Source organism: Alligator mississippiensis, chromosome 4, assembly GCF_030867095.1.
Source record: "Alligator mississippiensis isolate rAllMis1 chromosome 4, rAllMis1, whole genome shotgun sequence".
Lineage (NCBI taxonomy): Eukaryota > Metazoa > Chordata > Crocodylia > Alligatoridae > Alligator > Alligator mississippiensis.
Window position 1 is genome coordinate 109,797,033 of NC_081827.1, and position 19,638 is coordinate 109,816,670.

The 19,638-nt window shown below is 46.4% G+C and overlaps 1 protein-coding gene across 6 annotated transcripts; it reads left to right on the forward strand.

Moving 5' to 3' along the window:
* The first annotated feature begins 5,599 nt into the window (after window positions 1-5,599).
* ADCK2 (aarF domain containing kinase 2) lies at window positions 5,600-19,594 on the forward strand. 6 transcript variants are annotated; one of them, XM_059726466.1, is made up of 10 exons: window positions 5,600-6,932; window positions 7,098-7,376; window positions 8,308-8,454; window positions 9,760-9,813; window positions 10,890-11,018; window positions 11,988-12,083; window positions 13,148-13,399; window positions 15,254-15,382; window positions 16,091-16,144; window positions 16,654-17,438. In XM_059726466.1, the coding sequence occupies exons 1-10, from the start codon at window positions 6,393-6,395 to the stop codon at window positions 16,828-16,830; spliced, it is 1,857 nt and encodes a 618-aa protein (XP_059582449.1). In that variant the 5' UTR covers window positions 5,600-6,392; the 3' UTR covers window positions 16,831-17,438. The 6 variants fall into 6 exon arrangements, with proteins under 6 accessions (XP_059582449.1, XP_059582447.1, XP_059582450.1 ...); XM_059726464.1 differs by having other exon boundaries at window positions 5,600-7,376; XM_059726467.1 differs by lacking the exon at window positions 7,098-7,376.
* Window positions 19,595-19,638: the final 44 nt, after the last annotated feature.

Below are 19,638 nucleotides of genomic sequence, written 5' to 3' on the forward strand. Positions count from 1 at the left end.
GTCACACAGCAGGTCAGTGGCAGAATCGGGAATTAAATTCAGTTTCCCTGAATCCGTATCCAGTGCCTTAGTGACTGGACCACAGTGCCTTGATCATTACCTTTGCCCATTCTGTAGAGGACACCATCATTAAGCAATTTGCCAGCCTAAAGCTATTGCCAGTTCAGAGGCATGGACCCCTCTGGCTCTTTCCAAGTGCTAGTGCCCCATGCAAAGGGCAAACTTCGGGAGAGTCAGTGTGGAGAAAAAGTGCCTGGAACACTTTTCCAGATGAGGAATAGTGAGGACTGAGGCCGTTCCCAGTTGCTGCCTGTCCATTAACATGCCCCAAGTACCCTAGCACATTTTGGCTCCCAGAGAGGGCCAGTGCTGCAGCTGACCAGCCAGTGATAGGAGCTTACTGCAAACCCATTGGTCATGAAGGCTTCAAGGCTGCAGAATGATTCAGGTGGATGCATCTGAACACCTTCAGTGAGCCCTGGTGAAGTCAGTGAGATTCTGGTCTGATTGTGTGGATCATTTGCAGGAAAAGAGCCAAAAGCAATTACAGGGGAAAGTCAGGAAGGAGGGGGATAAATGTTCCTTAAGGATCTTCAGCGGACAGGGCAAGTGGAGAGCATTTGGCAGGGAATCACTTCACTGACTACAGCTATATGATGGCTGCCATTTTGTCTGACACAGCCCAGGCTGAACTCAGGACCCACAGAGCTAAATGTGCCAGCTACTACAGCTTGAGCTCCACAGTCCCAGCTCCCCAGCTGGACATATAACAGACTGCCACCCTCTGTGGAGCAGGCATGGAGAGAGCCCTGCAAAACATATTCAACGGAAGATTACAAGTACACTGAAAAGAGTCTCCCACCTGGAGAGGCAAGTTATTGCACTGCCAGGTTCATCTTGGGCAATGCATGTTCAGTTGTTTCAGTTCAGAGAATATCTTTATCCCACTCATTAAGCAAATAAGCAATAGTACGTGAATCCTTATCATACAACAAAGCAAACAGTTAGCCAGCTGGTTTGAGGGCAAGGAAAGGACTCCAAGCTGCCACCTGGAGAAAGAAGCCTTCCCACAGAGCAAAAGAGTTGAGCCTCGTACCATGCCTGGAAGAGCGAACAAGGCTTTGTTAGGCCGTCGGAGAAAAGAAAGGGAAACTTGCCAATAAGGCCTTTGCACCTGCCATTGAGACTCGGATGTCAGCTCAAGCATCCCAACAGACTTCACACCAAGTTGCTGATTCCTGCTATTTTAGCATGAGTCATGATAGTTGGCATTGTCTTTGAAGGCCCCAACTGCTGGAGTCAGGCCATTACCACAGAATCTCAGCTCTCACTTAGAGGGGCCCAGCTGACCTGAAGACTCCAGTGATTTGCCTCTTTACAGATGAAAAACACCAAGCTCCCAACCAAGTCATAAAGAATGGGGAAGAGTGGAGTTGGGGTTAAAGAGCTGGACTCAGGAGATCCAGACTCAGTTCCTAGCTCTAAAAAAGGCCTGTCAGGCCCCTCAATTCTCTGTGCCTCAAGTCCCTATCCATAACATGAAAACGATAATCTTATTCCCTGTCCATTTACATCCTAAGCTACTTATGCATGTTCAGGAGTGAGGGATTCCAATATGAGCTCAGGCTTTGGAGCACTACTGTGATGAAAGAGTTGTATTTCACCAAGCCCATCTGCACATAACCACTCTGCTGCTGGAATACAGTGGCATTCTATAAAGTGAATAACAAGATCCATGAAATGTACTTTATGGAGCCACGAACTTGGTATTTGAATGCAACACAGCAGCAGGCACTCTCTGGAAGTATGATGGATACTACAGGAATGATGCCCACACAATATCTTGTGCACATGTTCAAAACTTTGGGCTACTAAAAACTGGACCTCTCAGGCACAAGAAGAGGAGATGATTCACCTTCCAATTTCAAATTGTGCTTTGTCTAAACTATAATTACTCATGTCTGATTGATTAAATCAGGGGTTGTCACGTACCCCCTGGGGGACTTGAGAAGACCCTAGGGGGTACACGTGGGCAGGCAGGGATGCAGCGCTGCCATGCACCATCCTGTGCTGCCATACAGGCACCACCCACCTGGCTGGACGTGGGGGCAGGGGAAGCTCACATGCAGCGGCTGCCACCACTCCACATTCAGCAGTGCACTTCCTCCCCCCCATTCCTCTCCCACTCTGCGTCTGGCTGCCATGGGTACACTGATCCAAAAAGGTTGAAAACCCTTGGATTAGATTGATTTTTCCCATTCTATACAGTGAGAGTCCAGTTACGTGAACTGGAAGGAAATGATCCCTCTTCTATTACTCCAACTCCTATTTTGTTAAGTTAAAAAAAATGCCATATTTTTCTTATTCTTGCTTTTCCTAAATGTAAGCAAGTTGCACATAAATATTCTGAAGCACATATAAACTCTCTCCCACAGCAAAAATAACTTTCTCCAGTTTAAGATGCAATGGATTTTATAAAGAATTGCAATACAGAGTTCTCCCTCTCATTTTCTTCCCCATTATAAATATGATTCTTTTTACAGTGCAGTTAAATGTGATCCTCAGTTTGAGGATCTTAATCCACATTATGAATTTAGAAATTTATGGGCACATCTACATATGCACAGTAGCCTATTTTACTGTGCATTAAAGCATCACATCAAAAACTGTGCTAATATGCTAACGCACAGTAAAAATAGGCTACTGCTCATTAAGCATCACTAAAGAAGTGTGCACTTTTGCTGCTGTGCAGTAGGGCAGCCTAATGCAAACTTATTTAATACTTCATGTTAGATGTACTAAATGTAATGCGCATTAGGGAACATGCATTACTGAACATGTAGACATGCCCTCTGTCCTGCAAACTTTAGGAGTTCAAGGAGCTACTCATACATGTAAGTTGGTCACTGTTGTTTCCCTTGCTCTTAGCATAGTGATTCTCCACCAGGTTGGTGCAGCACTCTGGGGTGCCTTGAGATTCTTTCAAGGGTGCTGTCGGGGTGCCACACAATGTTAGCACTATTAGGGTGAAAACATGTTTCACTAAATTAACCCAGATATTTCAAATAGGAAGCCAGAGTGTTAAAACTGGTCTGCCCTGTTGTGGGCTTTCCTAGGTCTTTGCAACAGAAAAACTGCCCTATTATTTTATTATTTTATTTTTCCACAGTGAAAAAAAGGCAAAACTAAGAGCTGGCATTTTTATGGGGCACCTTTAGTTTAACAGAGGGTGCCTTGAGTCCAATGAGGTTGAGAACCACTGTCTTAGCACAATAGGAACTACCTGAAGAAACCACATAGGGCTAGTCAGTGCCAAATAACCACAGTTAGTAAATGTACCCAAACACATTGGACTTGCCTATGGCTGGATCTAGAATTTTGTAAAAGGGGGTGCAGGTGGTGAGGTGCATCATCACCTATACTACAACACATTTTTCTCCATTTAAAAAGAAACTAGAGACTTTACTAATATGCTACGGGCCTGGGGCTATATTATTCAGTTTAAGATCCAAGTAAAACACAAATATAACAGTATGGAAATGGGCATTAATTAGCTATATCATATATAATAAAAACAAAACAATCTGGGCACAAATCATCCAAAAATGTTTCATTAGTCCTGGAGTCATTAGAATTATACGCACATCTCTTTCAGAGTCATAAAACAAAATCCAGCATCTTCACAAGTGCAGCCAGTGCTTCACTGAAGTAATTTCCAGGCCTGAGATAAATGTTTGTAGCTAGAGTTAAAAGCAGTCTGCAGGGCTGTGAAACAGGAGCTATGTGACCAGGAGCAGCTATGGGACAGCAGAACTGCAGAACAAAGGCTAGCTTGATTAGTAGAACTATTACAAATATAAGAATTGTCATTTAATGGTCAGATCATAGGTCCTTCTTGCCCAGTTCTGTATGTCGCACAGGGGCAGAGAGTGGATGCTGAAAGGGAGAATGAACTGGTATGGCCAGGGTTTCTTCCCCTCCCTACTGTTCCTCTACCACTTGCAGCCAGTATTTAAGGTCTAGGACCTTTCCCAAACTGTGGGTCATGACCCCAAATGGGGTTGCAACATCAGCAGACGAAGCCATGGGAGTGGAAAATTGGGAGTGAGGGGCCATGCTGAGGAAGTGGGGCCATGCTGAGGAAACAGGGCCATCAATGGTGTCACGCTGAGGAAAACCTTGGGAAGCACTGGTCGAGGAAGTTCTGAGGCAGAGGCTGTACTGCTGACTCCCGTGCTCAGTAGCTTTCCTCCAGAAATATTTCCAATCCCTTTCATGAATCTGGCTCAACTGTCAGCGTCTGCAACACCTGGCAGTCCAGCACTTTAGATAATCAATCCCTATGCACTTTCTCTCCCTTGGAAACCCTTCTCCTGTTCCCCCTTAGACAGGCCTGGCCTCTCCAGTCTCTCCTTGTGCAGGAGCCTCTCCATAGTGCTCATCCTCCCTGCTGCCCTCTCTGGACCAACTCTAAACTGGGCCAGAAGCACCTGTGGAAAGGAGAGTTGAGGAGTGAGGTGGATAAGCACGAGCTGTCATGGCCAGGCAGGGCAGGAGAGGACTGGGGCGCCAGTGCGGCCGTACACCCGGTCCATTGGCTGCTACTGAGCCCTGAAGCACAGTTGAGGCCAGGGGAAGCCCCGGGTGGCTGCGGACACATGGGCAGGCGCTGTCAATCGCTGGCAAAGCTCAGCCAGCATTGTCAGGTCTTAAATATGAAATTATTGTATAGGAAGCTCAAAATGATCAGATTTGCTGAAAAACGACTGTACCCTGAAATAATATACAAATAAGTATGCAAATAAGTCTTTTTCTTATTTATTTTTTATTGCTGACTGTAACTCTCAGTGAGTGAGCGAGAAGGGGTCAACGAAGCTGAAGCATCTCTCTATTTGAAGGAAGCCGTCGTAAGGACGGGGTGGCAGCAGGCCCAGGAGGAGTCAGTTAAGACTCCCTGAGCGAGGCTTGGGTTTTGCACAAGCTGCATCAACGAGCTGCCTCCAAAACGGGCCTTCGTTTTGTGGGTACCCGCGTTGTGCATTTTGAACACTTTCACGGTTATGGGACACTCCTGTTTTTGAAAGGCACTTTGAGCGCGTGTGCTACTAGGGATCGTACGTTGCGCGGGGGTTGAACTGATGGTACACCGACTGTCACTACCGTACGGCAGGCAACACCGGGCACAGCCGCCACCTAGCGGCGGGCGCCTGCCGAGGGCCGCCCTGCCTTGCCCCGCAGCCCCGGGCACCCTAAGAAGCAAGGGCCGGGCAGGGCCCCCCGGGCAGCCTTGTGCTGCAGCAGGGAGCAGGGCCTGGCAAGGGTGCGTTGGGGCGCCAGCTCCCCCGGGAGCAGCCCCAGAGCCCCCCGTCCTTCCCTGCCCCAGCAGGAGCACCGCGCTAGGATTTTTCCGTAGTGAAAAAAAGCAAAAAACAACCCCCGTCGAGCTGCATTTTCCAAGGGGGCTTGAGTCTAAAACCCCTGGGAGCGAGCCGGGCGCTGGCCCCCGCCCGCGTCAGTAAAGCACACCCGCCCCCTGTACTCCGCGTCGCTGCCTCTCTCGGCGCCGCGGTCCCTTTAAGAGGCGGGGCCGCTCCCGCCCGATTGCGGAAGTCAGTGGGGTGCGGAGCGCTCCATCCCTGCAGGGTGGGGTTGTGGCGAGGGGGCGCTGCTGCTGCTGCTCGGCCCTTGCCCCCGGCAATGAACGAAGTCGAGTCCCGCGGGGCTCCGGGGCGACAAAAGAGCGGCGCACGGAGCGCAGGGGCAGCCCATCGCCTCTAGCGGGGCCTGGCCGGACGCCCAGAAGTTTAGGGCTGGAAGGGGCCTCGTGGGATCATCGGGTCTAGCCCCACTGCTCTCTCCTGCCGAGTCTTCCCTGCCAGCCCGCAGTGCCTGGCAGGGCTCCGGGCGCTGGGTCCGCTTGGGGGAGGCAGGGGTGTCGTGTGTGCGCACGCCTGTTTTCCCTGGCTGAGAAGCAGGGGCGGCCCAGACGTGTGGTCCCAAAGCAGCAGCTTCACTTGATGCACAGATGGTGAATGAGGAGTTCTGCAGAACGCGAGGGTGGCAACCCTGCTCAGACTATGGACCATGTAACACTCTGCCCTCTGTACAAATTTGATCATGACATTGCAGAGATGCATTCCTTTTCCTCAGGAGTACTGGACTGGTTAACCTTAAACTGGATTTTATAATTATTGCTCCAAGTCACCCGTATGAAAGAGAGAGCAGTTTCCTGTGCTGAAAGGTACAGACCTAGCAATGGGGTGTTTCTTGCTGCCCTGTGACCAGGATCCATGTAAATCTTGCCTTTCAACAACCACCCCCTGAGTTGTTTCACTTTACCTGGGTTGTACTTTTTGTCAGCACCTGTCTTAAGTGTCTGCCCTCCCTCCAGGATGATGACTGCCTGGTGCTATACTGCCAGGATTTACCTTACCAGCTTAAGGCCCCTTACTGTTAGGAAAAGCTTGGCCTGTCTGAGATGGGGTAGACCTGGCACATTCCCATTTGATGAAAAACTTAGCTGGTTTAAAACTCAGCTCTTGGCCAAGACCACTCTAGCATGCTGGGGAATCACAGAGCTGTCACTTGGTACGAAGTGCCAGGAAGCTCCAAATAAATGTACCCAAATAAAAGGGGCCTTACTCTCCAAGCCTGTCGGAGAGAAGCCTTTAGGTGGATTCTTCTGGCATCTTGGTTTTTCCTTTCGCCTGGGACTCCGGGCTTGTGTTCTCTTGTTGAAGTTTGGCCCCCTGATTCTGCTTTATCCCTGGACCTACCTGTCTTCAGGTTTCACATCTCTCTGGCTTCAACTTCTGCTCAAAGCCACAGAGACCTCAGGCCCCACCTTTATCAAACTGGGTCAGTGGGCCAGCACCAGGAGGGATCTCTTCTCTGAAGAATTCTGCGCAAAGTTTTCCAAGCTTCATGTAAAGGTAAGCTCTCATCCCTGGGGTCACACCAAGCAGGCACTTCGGAGAGCATTTGGGGAAAACTGGAAGAAAGTCCTCAAGTTTAAAAGTAAGGAACCTATTGGCTCTGGCTGTGTTGCCCAGGTATATAAAGCATATGCTGATGCCACTGCTATTGATGATCCACAGTTTGAAGAACTAGTCAGGAACTCTGAATCAGAATCGGCTCTGGAAGCCTGGGAGGTATCTGGATTTCAGGGCATCTTCAGGTGGTGCTGGAAGAAGCGTGGAAAGATGTTGAAAGAAAGCAATGCAGAGCAGCTGCTTCAGAAGGACTGTTTTCATGGAGACACTAGTAGGACTGCTACCTCTAAGAAGTCAGTGACTGGATCTCAGCTGACTACCAACACCTTACCCCCTGTTGATAGTTCCAAGGAGATGGGTCACTTTATTCCTGTAGCCATAAAAGTAAGTGATGTGTGTTACTGGTGGATGCCTGGGATGAGAGATGAGACTGTCAGATGGTTTATAGTGTAGGTGCTGCTCAGCCTCTCCTCTCAAACTGCATTTCTAACACTCTTCAGTCCCAGCTTGTAATACCATTTACCACACAACTCATCAAATGATCCTGACCTGCAAAAATCCTCGCCGTTGAACTTCTGGTGCTCCCCGGTATGCAGATCACCAGTGATGCCATTTGGTGTGGTGTTCACATAACAAATCTAAGTAATGTGACCTCATTTATATAAACACAATGCACTGAACTAGACTTCATCCACGGTCGAGAATGGCCCACCAGATTAGCCAGCCGTACTGTGCCTCTTATACAGTGAAATTATATATGAGAAAAGAAAAAAAATCTGTTTTAGCTCAGTTCAGTTACCAGGATTAAAGCAGGCAAGAATTAAAAAACTTCATGAGGCTGTGGCTCTAAATTGCTTGGAATGATTCACTTCAGCAATTATTCATATCTTAAAGCATGGATTGAAGGGAAAGGTGGATTGTTTGCTAGATCTAACAACTCTGTTAGGCTCTGGACAAACCCCTACCCCACTAAAATTTACAGTTAATTTTGTCTTATTGTGCTTTACCATTAGGTGAGGTTGGAGGTTAAAATAGCATGACTACTCTGGGATGAATGTGGATGGACAGCACCTAAAGTGGTGCAATTTACACTCCTTCATTTTTACTCTCAGTTCTTTCAGGGATAATTCTGCAACAGATTGAAAGACTTCATCCCAATTTAGGGACTTGTCTAATCCATAGCCCTTCTCTTTCCATACACCAGTGTAAAGGGCATTTCTGTCTGGGTTGTGACTGCTCCGTTGTAGCTCACTAAAATGGACCAATTTTCTCACAGTATTTTGGGAAATTATTTAGTTAAAATGTTTTCATTCAGGTCCTGCATCCTGGACTAGTCCATCAGGTCCAGATGGATCTGTTCCTGATGAAGATGGGCAGCGAGATCATTGAGCTTCTCCCTGGATTCAAGTGGCTCAGCTTGACTGAAATATTGGAGGAGTTTGAGAAGCTTATGATTTACCAGGTAGGCATAATTCCACCCTCTTCATACACTGAAACAGAGATGCTCCCTCCTTTGTCATATATCTACCTATTAATTAACTGCTACCTGCCATGGGAGAGTGTTCAGCATTACTGCATTCTGGTGGCTAACTCCACTGACAATACTAGATCATAGAAACATACAAAATTAGGGTTGGAAGGGACCTAAGGAGGTCATCTAATCCAACCCCCTGCTCAAAGCAATACCATCCCCATTAGATCATCCCAACCAAGGCTTTGTTCTGTCATCTGTCACCACTGAGAACAGTAATCTTTGGACTGTTTGGACCTCCACTGACGCTCCCTCCTCTTTGGAACCCCCCCTTCAGGTAGTTGAAGGCTGCTATTAAATCTGCTCTCAGTCTCCTCTTCTCTAGACTAAATAAGCTCCGTTCTCTCAGCCTCTCTTAAGAAGTCATGTCCCCCAGTTCTCTAACCATTTTTGTTGCCCTCCACTGGATTGTCTCCAATTTGTCCGTATTTCTGAAGTGAGGAGCCCAAAACTGGACACAATGCTCCAGATGTGGTCTCACCAGTGCTGAATAGAGGGGAGGAATCACTTCCCTTGATCTGCTGGCAACCCAGCTACCAATGCAGCCCAGTATGCTGTCAGGTTTCTTGGCAACAAGGGCACACTGCTGGCTCAGATTCAGCTTATTGTCCATTGTAACCCCCAGACATGCTTCTGCAGAGATGCTGCTTAGCCAGTCAGCCCCCAGCCTGTACTGGTATATGGGATACTTCTGTCCTCAGTGCAGGACTTTGCACTTGTCCTTACTGAACCTCATGAGGCTTCTTTTGGTCCAGTCCTCCAACTTGTCTAGGTCTCTCTGAATCCTAACCCTACCCTCCAGCATATCTACTACTCCCCCCAGCTTGGTGTCATCTGCAAACTTGCTGAGGGTGCACTCTATGCCATCTTCCAGGTCATTGATGAAGATACTGAACACAACCAGCCCCAGAACCAACCCCTGGGGCACTCCACTCAATACTGGCTGCCAACTAGACATCAAGCCATTGACTACTGCCTTCTGAGCCTGATGAAGCCAGTTTTCTATCCACCTTACAGTCCATTCATCCAACCCATACTTCCTTAGTCTGCTTGTGAGAATGGTGTTGGAAGACTGCTTCAGAAGCCTTGCTAAAGTCAAGGTATACCACATCCACTGGTCTCCCCACACCCACAGAGCCAGTTATCTCATCATAGAAAGCAATCAGGTTGGTCAGGCATGACTTGGCCTTTGTGAATGCATGCTGACTGTTCTTAATCACCTTCTTCTCTTTCAAGTGCTTAGAAATGGATTTCTTGAGGATCTGCCCCTTGATCTTTTCAGCGACACAGGTGAGGCTGACCAGTCTGTAGTTCCTTGGATCTTCTTTTTCCCTTTCTTAAAGATGAGCACTATATTTGCCCTTTCCCACTCATCTGGGACCTCTCCCAATCGCCATGAGTTTTCAAAGATGATGGCCAGTGGCTCTGCAATCTCATCAGTCAACTCTTTCATATCCTTGGGTGCATCCCATCCAGCCCCATGGACTTGTATATGTCCAGCTTTTCTAAATAGTCCCTAACCTGTTCTTTTGCCACAGTTGGCTGCTCACCTCCTCCCCAAACTGACTTTGCCTGTGAAGACTGAGGTGAAAAAGGCATTGACTACGTCAGCCTTTTCTGCATCTTCTGTCACTAAGTTGCCTCTCCCATTTAGTAAGGGATCCACACTTTCCCCGATCTTCCCTTTATTGCTGCCATACTTGTAGAAACCCTTCTTATCTTTCATGTCCCTTGTTAGCTGCAATTCTAATTGTGTTTTGGCCTGCCTGACTTCATCCCTGCATGCCTGAGCTATACTTGTACTCCTCCCTAGTTATTTGTCCAAGTTTCCACTCCTTGTAAATTTCCTTTTTGTGATTTAGCCTACTGAGAAGTTCCCTGTTTAGCCAAGCTGGTCTTCTCCCATACTTACTACTCTTCCTGCACATTGGGATGGTTTGTTCCTGCACTCTCTGTAAGGCTTCTTTAAAGTATATCCAGCTCTCTTGGACTACTCTCCAGAAACTAAATAGATATGCCAGGGAATTGTTCAGCCCTAAGTTTATAATGGCATCTACTCTGAGGGACCCTGAGAACTGAAAGAATAGTCAGGACTGGAACAGTATCAGACAGGCCAGTCCTCACTTCCTTTATAAAGTACAGGGAGGAAAACCCCCTGGACAGGGAAAGAAAGCTGACCTAAGAGATGCACCATCTGTTCTTTTTTTTTCATTGAGATCCTTGTTTTCAGCTAGTTTTCTGGTTGACTGGGCTTTGTAGGAGTAAGTTGTAAATCAGTGAGATTATATTTCATGCAGGAACCTCAGTGAATTCCCATCCCTTTAATACTAGGCACATAGATTACATGACCTTCTCTCGCTTTCCAGACAGACCTACGCTACGAAGCCAAAAACTTGGAGCGCTTCCAACAAAATTTCCTGGACATGGATTTTGTGAAGTTCCCAACTCCCCTTCGCCCCTTTGTGACAAGAAACATCCTGATGGAAACATTTGAGGTAAGAGTACAGCTTCTGGGTGAAGGGGGGTACTGGTGTTGGCATTCCCACTCCCGTCATGTATTACCAACTCAACACAAAGTTCCTGTCTAGAGGTGGCATTGGGCTTTTCAGTGGAGCAGTTCTCCTGTGCCCCTCCCATCCTTTTCTAGAGAAGGAAAGTAAGAGAGTACCTCTTTCTGTTGTTTGCTTGCATACAACTGAGCCCTTACTTGCTTTTTTTTTTTTTCTTTTCTCTTGTCAAGGTTCCCGGGAGCAGGGGGCAGACATAGTCCTAGCTTAGAAGAGAAAAGGGCACTGGGCCTTGGGTACCAGAATAAAACCAGTACTGCCATCCAGCAGCCCTAGGTTTTTCCTACTTCCAGACTAAAGTCTTCTTCCTCTCCTGCTGTTGAACAGGTAGATGGTTCAGACCTATAAACTTGGTCCAGTCCATAGAAACAAGTATAGCTAGGTTTGTTCAGACCACTTTCAGTCACCATTAGCTTTAGTCAGCATGTCAGTTGTGGCTGGAGTATCTCTTGCCTGCAAGTCCTCCACATCTTTTTCGCAGACCCTTCCTTCTGCAGCCCCTCTTTCTTTAAGCCATCTCTTAGGTCAGCTTTGCTTCCAAAAGACCAGGCTAGTACCTCCTTTCAGCTCATAGAGGCCCCTGTACTATGTAAGTTATTCTCTTAATCATTTTCTTGTATCTGGTCTTCATCCTGTTTGGCTATCTGGTCTGCTTGGGTCACTGCTAGGTCCTATCACTCTTTGGGTTCCTATCCAACCTTTCCTTTGTTGTACACAGCCTATAGAGGTTCCTGTCCCAAATGCCTTCCCGAGTTCACCAGCAACAGTAAATACAGTCTGCATTGACTGAGCCCCCTCTGCAGCATTTTGTCTTCCCAAGGGTGAGAATATATGACCCTGGATTGTATGGATGGGGAAGGGGCACATGGGATCTGTTTGTTTCTTGCTTTCTTTAAGGAGAGTGAACCCATCTCCCAGTATCTGCACACAGAGGTTGACCCTGAGCTGAGGCAGAGAATTGCGAAGATGGGTATGGATATGCTCCTAAAGATGGTAAGAATCTGGGTTGTCTTGAACTGAAGAGGTGGCTGGGGAGTGGCATTGGAACCCCTGTTAAAATCATGTAATTGGCTTTGGGTGGATGTGGCTAAAGAGGAACCCACCTGATTTCTTCCATGACATCACTGGGTTTCTAGGAGCCAATGAGAACAGTGGATGTTAGGGACCTGTTGGTACCATGAAATCCAGGATGTCAGGGTGCTGTGCCACTCTGCACTAAATGAAAGCAAATGAATATGTGCATGTTAAATGCAAGATCCAGGCAGAACGTGGACTGGATGCTTGTACCACAGGCACTCTGACACAGATCCTCTTCCATAATGAAGGGGAGTCCCTTCAGCATGTGGCAGGTGCACCAGCTGTAACTCAGCAGGTATGTTGCTTTGGGAAACCACAGAATCACATTAATTAATGTTTACCCTTCACCTTAAATCTGTAAAGCAAAATCTGCACCTACTGTTTCTGCAGAAGTTACGGAAAGATTCAAAGCCACAAGGAAATCTGCTAAGCTTCTAGTTTCATTTATCAAAAACACCTGCTGCTGCCATTTTAAGGCAGGTAGAAGACTAAATCTGGAGCAGAGAAAATGAATCTAGCCAGCTCTTGCTTGTAATTCAACTTACTTTCCTTGGTTTTATGCTGAATTGTATTGTAGTTATTAGCTCAGCCTAGCCTTTGCTGTCCTAACTGGTGGGAATTGGCAAAGAGAAGCCTGTTTCTATCCGGTTAGGACTTGTTTTCATACCACTGAAAACAAGCCCTCTCTGACCCATAGCTATCCTTGACCTGTAGTATACCTTTGCCCTTGCACCTAGTGCTTTACCAACAGTGCTCCAACCTCAAGCACTTGTCTCTCAGGAGCTGGAGAGACTCAAAGTACCAGTCTGTAGTGGTTTTGTGATAAGAGTCAGTGTACCAAGGGGACACGATTGGAAACCACCTAACTAATGCCACGTACCATCTAGCTTGGTTTTGAACCCTTGGCCCCCCACTATAGAAAGTTTTATTTGAATTACATTGCCATTCTTTTTATGTCATGCCTCTTCTCCCTCCTCCAGGTGTTTGTTGATAATTTTGTCCATGCTGACTTACATCCTGGGAACATACTGGTCCAGGGTGCAAAGCATTTCGGTGCTACCCGCAGGGATCAAACCACCATTGTGGATATGTGTGACACGCTCATTGTAGAAGTGCGACCTTCCCTTTGTCAGCTCCGTCTGGTGCTGCTGGATGCAGGGGTCGTGGCAGAGCTGCAGGAAGCTGATCTGCAGAACTTCAGGGCAGTTTTCACTGCTGTGGCACAGGGACAGGTGAGGCCTGCTTTGCCAGGGGAGGGACTTTAGATTCTTGAAGCTCATCTTGGTGGGGCAAAAAGCAGCACTGGAGGGTCTCATGATCTTGGAGCTGACTGTAGTCTGCTTTTTTTCAGTTGCCCATGTGAGTCCCATTATGGTTTCCTAGGAGGAGGGGAGGAGGAAGGTGGCTACCTCTTGCACATTTGCTGTCTCTTGTAAATCATATCAAGCACAAAAACAAAAATGCTGGCGAGAAGGAAGTAGGTTACCCTGGTCTGTTGTGAGTGAGTTTAACTAGCCCAGAAGAATGAAGGGCTGGATTTAGAGGCCAGGGGATGGCTGCTATTCCCTGGGTTAAGGTTACCAAGCATGGGCCCAAGCGTGGCTTGCTTGGGAGTAGCTTTTGTGCTTGATGTAAAGCCTGCAGAATGTTGCTGGAACAGCTGATCAGCTGCAGTGGAGCTTTCCTATACTGAGCTTATTGCATTTGTCCAAGGCAGTCACAAATAGGTGACTCCAGCCACAGGTGTGGGAAAGAGTATTGCCAGACTGGCAGGCACAGAATGTATTGTAAACATGCAGTAAAAAGTATAAAGGCACTGGCATTAGCAAATCCAACACATGCATATGTCTCACAACATCCATCCTTCCACACCCTGCACTAGAAACACCCACAGCACACTGACCCTCCCTCTTCTCCCACTGGGAACTGTGGAGAGCAACCAGCAAGGAAAGCAGCTGATCTGTCTCTGCCAGATTTCCACCAGGTGAGAGTTCTTTGGTGCAGGGGGAATTCTACAGTGGCCACCTCCAGCTACTTCCAGTCTCCTTTGTACTACTGACCTCTTTGGTTTGCTGAAAAAACAGGTGCAGCACTCACCATGTCCTGCTACTGTGTCTCAGCTCTAAGCGGGACAGCCCACCCATAGGCAAGTAGTTAAACTCCATTGCTGGCAGCCATTGCCAACTGCAGTAAATACTCTAGTAACCTAGTCAACATCTATACTGAGATCAACAAAAAAAACCCAAAAAACTTACTTCAAACGCTGAGCAGCCTTACAATGAAACTGTTTTCAGTTACTAGGAGCACAAACTGCTATTGAACTAATGACCTACAGGTGACCAGCTTTTACACTGTCTCCTCACCAAACCTTGGATTAAGTGTCATGGCCCTGCTGTCCCTTTAAATTAGTTCCATGCAGCTCTGCTAGACTGACCATAAAGCCCCTCAGATAAAACCTGGAAAACCTTCACAAGAAAATCTCCTTTTCTGCCCAGGCAGAGGTAGAAATCTGCTGGGCGGACAGGGTGGGGGGAGGAGAGAGGGAATTATCTTACTGTTCCTGCACAGTTTAGAAAGAGAATTTCATTCATTCTAGCCTGGGAGATGGCAGCCAACAACTCTCTTCTCACCAGCACCAATGTCTTGGCCTCCCAATTGTGAGGAAAAAAGACAGAATACATGCTCCCTACCTTCCCAGAATGTGCCCAGATGAATTGCAAAGGGATTCCTACTTCACTCTGCACTATAAGATGTTGTCAGAAGGAACAGGTCCTTAGAAGGAACAGTATCCTGGGCTGGTCTCAGACACCAGGGGTTATGCTGCAGCCACTTCAGCTCTGTCTTCATTCATCTTTTGTTACATCTTAGGTCTCTGCCTCAGAACTCTGAAAACAGGGTAACTTAACCTTCCAGCTCTCCATCTCACCCAGCTCTAAAAGGTATATATACCCTGTTTCAGGAAGCAGTTGAATGGCTGCAGCTGTCTGGAAGTCCTACAGTAGGAGCACTGTATAGCTACATGCAAGCTTGGTGGTATTACCAAGGCCTGGTTCTGTTCCACATGTTTCCTTTAACTTGATTCACAGGGGGAGAGAGTGGGAGAGTTGATCCTTCACCATGCTCGGGCTAACCAGTGTAAGGACATAGAGAGATTCAAAGCTGAAATAGCAGAGCTGGTGACCAAGACCAGGATGAACACCATAGCCCTGGGAAAGGTGAGCAAACTAATGATGGTATCCAGCTCATAACAACCTGTTATTGACTGCATCTGCCTCTTTAGACTAGCCCAGCTTGAAAGGCCAGCTATTTAACCACCAGTTAATTCATCAGTCACCTCCCTTGCCAGTGTTACCAAATCCCTCAACTCTAGTTTCACAGCAGGAGAAAAACGTCATTAAGGTCCCTGATCCTCTTCTTTCCTTCTAATTGGGATAGGGTTGGCTCTTGGGGGTCCTTCACTTGCTGGAGCCTTGAGGTTCACATCATAGCCTGCATCCTGTTGACTCCCTTTGAAGTCCACAGTAATGCTCCAGAGGGGCTGCTGTTGAACAGAGATGTGTTTCTGCTGACCAAAGGGACTGCATGTACTCTCCTCAGCTTTCCCAGCATCTTCCTGGGGTGAGGAGTGAAGACTGGGTTGAGGAGTGTTAGAAAGGTGGAGTTTCATCTGTCACTCTCTGTATTGCTTACCAACAGGGAATGATACCAGCTTTTATGACTGTGACTGTCAGTTAAGCACAGGAATATTGTGCAATAAGCACCATGTAATGAAATCTAACATTTAAGTTTGTAGACACTGAATTGATCAGGCAGATTCCTTCTAGCTTACTGCCTGTGGTGAGTCACTGACATTCTGGCTGATACTGGTTTTCATGATCTGCCAGCCAAGGTAACGTTTTTATTTTTTCAACTTCATATTCCAGCTTCAAGTAGCAAATCTGCTTTCCAATGTCTTTAAGTTACTGATGACCCACAAGGTGAGGCTCTCTTTGTTCCCTTCACTGCATGCTTTGATGTTTGAAAGAAGCACATCTGGGGAGGAGAGTGATTGGGATGATAAAGGCCTGAGGCAAGGCAGGGAGTATCTAAAATATGTGGGGTCAAGGTGGGTGGGGCTGCATGTGCTGTATTTCCAAGCAGTACAGGCAGAGGTGCTTCTCTGGACTGGAACCAGGCCACTTAAAACCATTGGGAGTTGCTCCCATCCTTTCAGTGGGCTGTATATCATCAGGGCCTTTCAGTATTTCGTGTTTAAAGATTGATACCAGATCATACCGGGAGAGGATCAGAATCTCATTTATATTTTCCCTTCCTGTCCATAGCCTCTTCAGAAGCTTGAGATTAAAATATTCTCGTGCACTTGGAATTACTTGCTTTCTTCCATGTGCTCGTTGCTCTCCTGCTGTAGGGCTCCACTTGCTGCGGTATCAGGTGATGAGATGCTCACGCTGCCTTTAGAGATGAATAAAATCTCCCTTTGTTATAGGAAGTCACTTCATGGGACAGACCCTTGGCTGGTGTAAATTGGCATAATGCTGCTGAAGTCAGTAGAGCCACCACAGTTTCCACCATCAGAGGATCTGCCTCATGTGCTTTGCAAGGAGCAGATCAAAAGACTGTAGAGTATCTCATAAACTCCCTGTTTCTGTCTATTGTATGGTAGATGCCTTTAACCTTCAGTAACATTAAACATTATTAAAACCCTCCTGCTCCCTACTCAGTCTATACACAATACCCTGTGAATGGTGGAACTCACAGCAGTTTTGTTACATGGCCAAGGGGTAAGATGTAGGCAACCTGTATGTGAAGTAGGTTCTGCTTCTCCTGTGAACTGTGAAGCTGTGCTCCCTGGGACTCCATCTGTAGCATGGGGAAGGGAGAGGAGAGGGGGGGAAGAGAGGGGGAGCAAATTCCCTTTCCTTTGCAAATATGCATTCATGGGCCAGGGATGCTTCTGCAGCCTTGCAACTGCAGGCAGAAGCTGGCACTTCTAGGGCCCGTGACCAAAGGGAGGAAACATGCTGCTCTCCTAAATAAAGAAAAGCATTGACACCTAGGCTGGCCTTGCACAGTCCTTTGAAAGTGCCTGCTTCTCCTCAGACCTCCTGCTGAATTTCATCTGATACCTTGAAGTGAAAGATAAATGGGCTCCCACGTTGCAGTACTGCAGCATGCATGTCATCCCAAATGCCTGACTACAAGGGGTGTCCCACTTGTAAGGGGTTTGGAAAGCACAAAGTGCCCAATGCATTATAATCTTTGCATTTATGATTTTAGGTGAAGCTTGAGAGCAACTTTGCTTCGGTTGTCTTTGCCATCATGGTTTTGGAAGGGCTTGGTCGCTCGCTGGACCCCAAACTGGATATCTTGGAGGAGGCTAAGCCACTTCTCATCAAAACAGCAGCAGCTGTCTTAAAATAGCAGTGACCACTGGAGTTGGCGTTCCATTGTTGGGCTTTTTGGCAAGGAATTGCCTATTCTTTTTGTCAGTAGAGGGGGAAGGAACCTTAAGTTGGAGTTGCTGCATGGCTGGTCATGACTGAGCGCAAATTTATAAGGGAATAACCTATTGCTTCTCACCAGAGATTTGAGAGGTGAGTGGCTATGTCATAGTGTCAAAGACACTGTCAAGTAGTCTAGATCCCCAAGGCTGAGGCAAATCATCTGCATTCTGAAAATGATTTGAAGTGTTTAGAGATTTCCATTGTGTTTGTGAACTTAAACCAGAAGGACCCCACTCTAGTGGAACAAAACAGTGTGTGAAATTCTGTTGATTCTGCAGATGTCCACAGCTGCCCCAAAGCTATAGCAAGATCAGGCTACACAGGCAGGTCAGTTTTTGTTTCATGGAAATGCCAGGGAACAGGCTCAAACGTTGTTAGAAAGGGACAGAAACTTTCTTTTTAGGCTTTAAAAGAATAGAAATCACATAAATATTTCTGAGCATAGCAGATATGCTTCTCTTTCTTCTTGGAAGCCAGTGATCACCCTGTGTTCTGTTGCTGGCAGCAGAATGCATCCCAGTTACTGCAGGGATGCTTATACATGGTGTATAAGCTCAGCCTTGTTTCCACAAGCACCAGCAGGCTTCAGATTAGAGCCAGCAAGGAAAAGAAACAGTTGCTGAATTCTGATGAGTAGGGTCCTGTGCTTGCTGCTGACTTAATGGGTACAGGATCAAACTCTATTGGTTAGTGTGAATTGGGCCAGGACTGCAGAGAAGACCGAGACTGCTGCTACAACAAGCTAAATAGTAATGGGGATTTGGTTTGATCTTCCTATTTCGATAGTATTCATTTTTAAAAATGAATTTCCTAACATTACTTGAATATTATTCAGTCCTTTCTGTAGAATAAATGCTGAGAGTGGGCTTTTTAAAAAAAATATAATTTTCTTGAAAGAATAAAAGCTCCTGGGAAGGGTATAATTTACATGCATTTTCATCATTCTTCTTCTGGGTGACATTTTTGAGTAGTTGATAGTGTAAGTACACTCAAATGGAACATGATTTCCAAAAACGTCACTTCTGAACCTGGGAATGAAACTGCCACCAGTAGGAAGCTGCTTATTGTTCCAAGATAACATGTACAAATGATGCGGCGATCCAGCTGCCCGTTCTGTAGTCCATTTTTATACTAAAATATCTGGAGGATTTTTTATTCTGTTTCCCTTGTAGATCTGAGTTGTTATCATAATAATATTGATTCTTCATGACTGTGTTAAATGCAAGTAATCTGATTATTTTAAAAGGAGAGAAGTGTTAAACTACTATCAGTTAATTTTATGAATAACCTGTCATTTCTGGTATAAGCAGTAGTACCCTGGCACCTAAGATGGTTACACAGTCCTAGTTTTATTTACACTTGTTCTGGCTGTGAAACTGAAATCTGAAGAACCAATGTAATTTCCATTGTCTTTCATGTGTTCTTACATTTGTTTTGTGTCCCCAAAGTGCCCTAAAATCCCAGTCAGGAGTGGGGTGTCCCTGCTCCTTTGGGACAATGAGAAAAAGACTAGTGTGGTTGCAACATCACGGGCTGCTCTGAGATCATGTCAAGGATGCGGTGGGGTGTCACACAGTGTTAGCATTGTTAGGTGTGCTAACATAATTCATGAGAGAAACTGAGAGATTTCAAATAGGAATCCACTGTGTCAAAAACATCCTGCCCTGTCATGGTCTTTCTGAGTTCTCTGCAACAGAAGAGTTGCTCTGTTATTTTTTCCATAGTCAAAAATGGGTGAAAACTAAGAGCTGGCACTTTCCAAGGGGTGCCCTGAGTCTAAAACAGTTAAAAACAATTAGACTAGTCAATTTTACTTTCAGAGTCACTTTCTCAATGTTGCAGAAGTTTGGGCGATAAATAATAACAGGAGATATTTGTCTGAAAGAAAAGCTGGTTCTAGAATAAAAAACATGATTTTGAAAATATGTCTAATAGTTTTATATTATGTTAAACTTTTTTTCCCATAA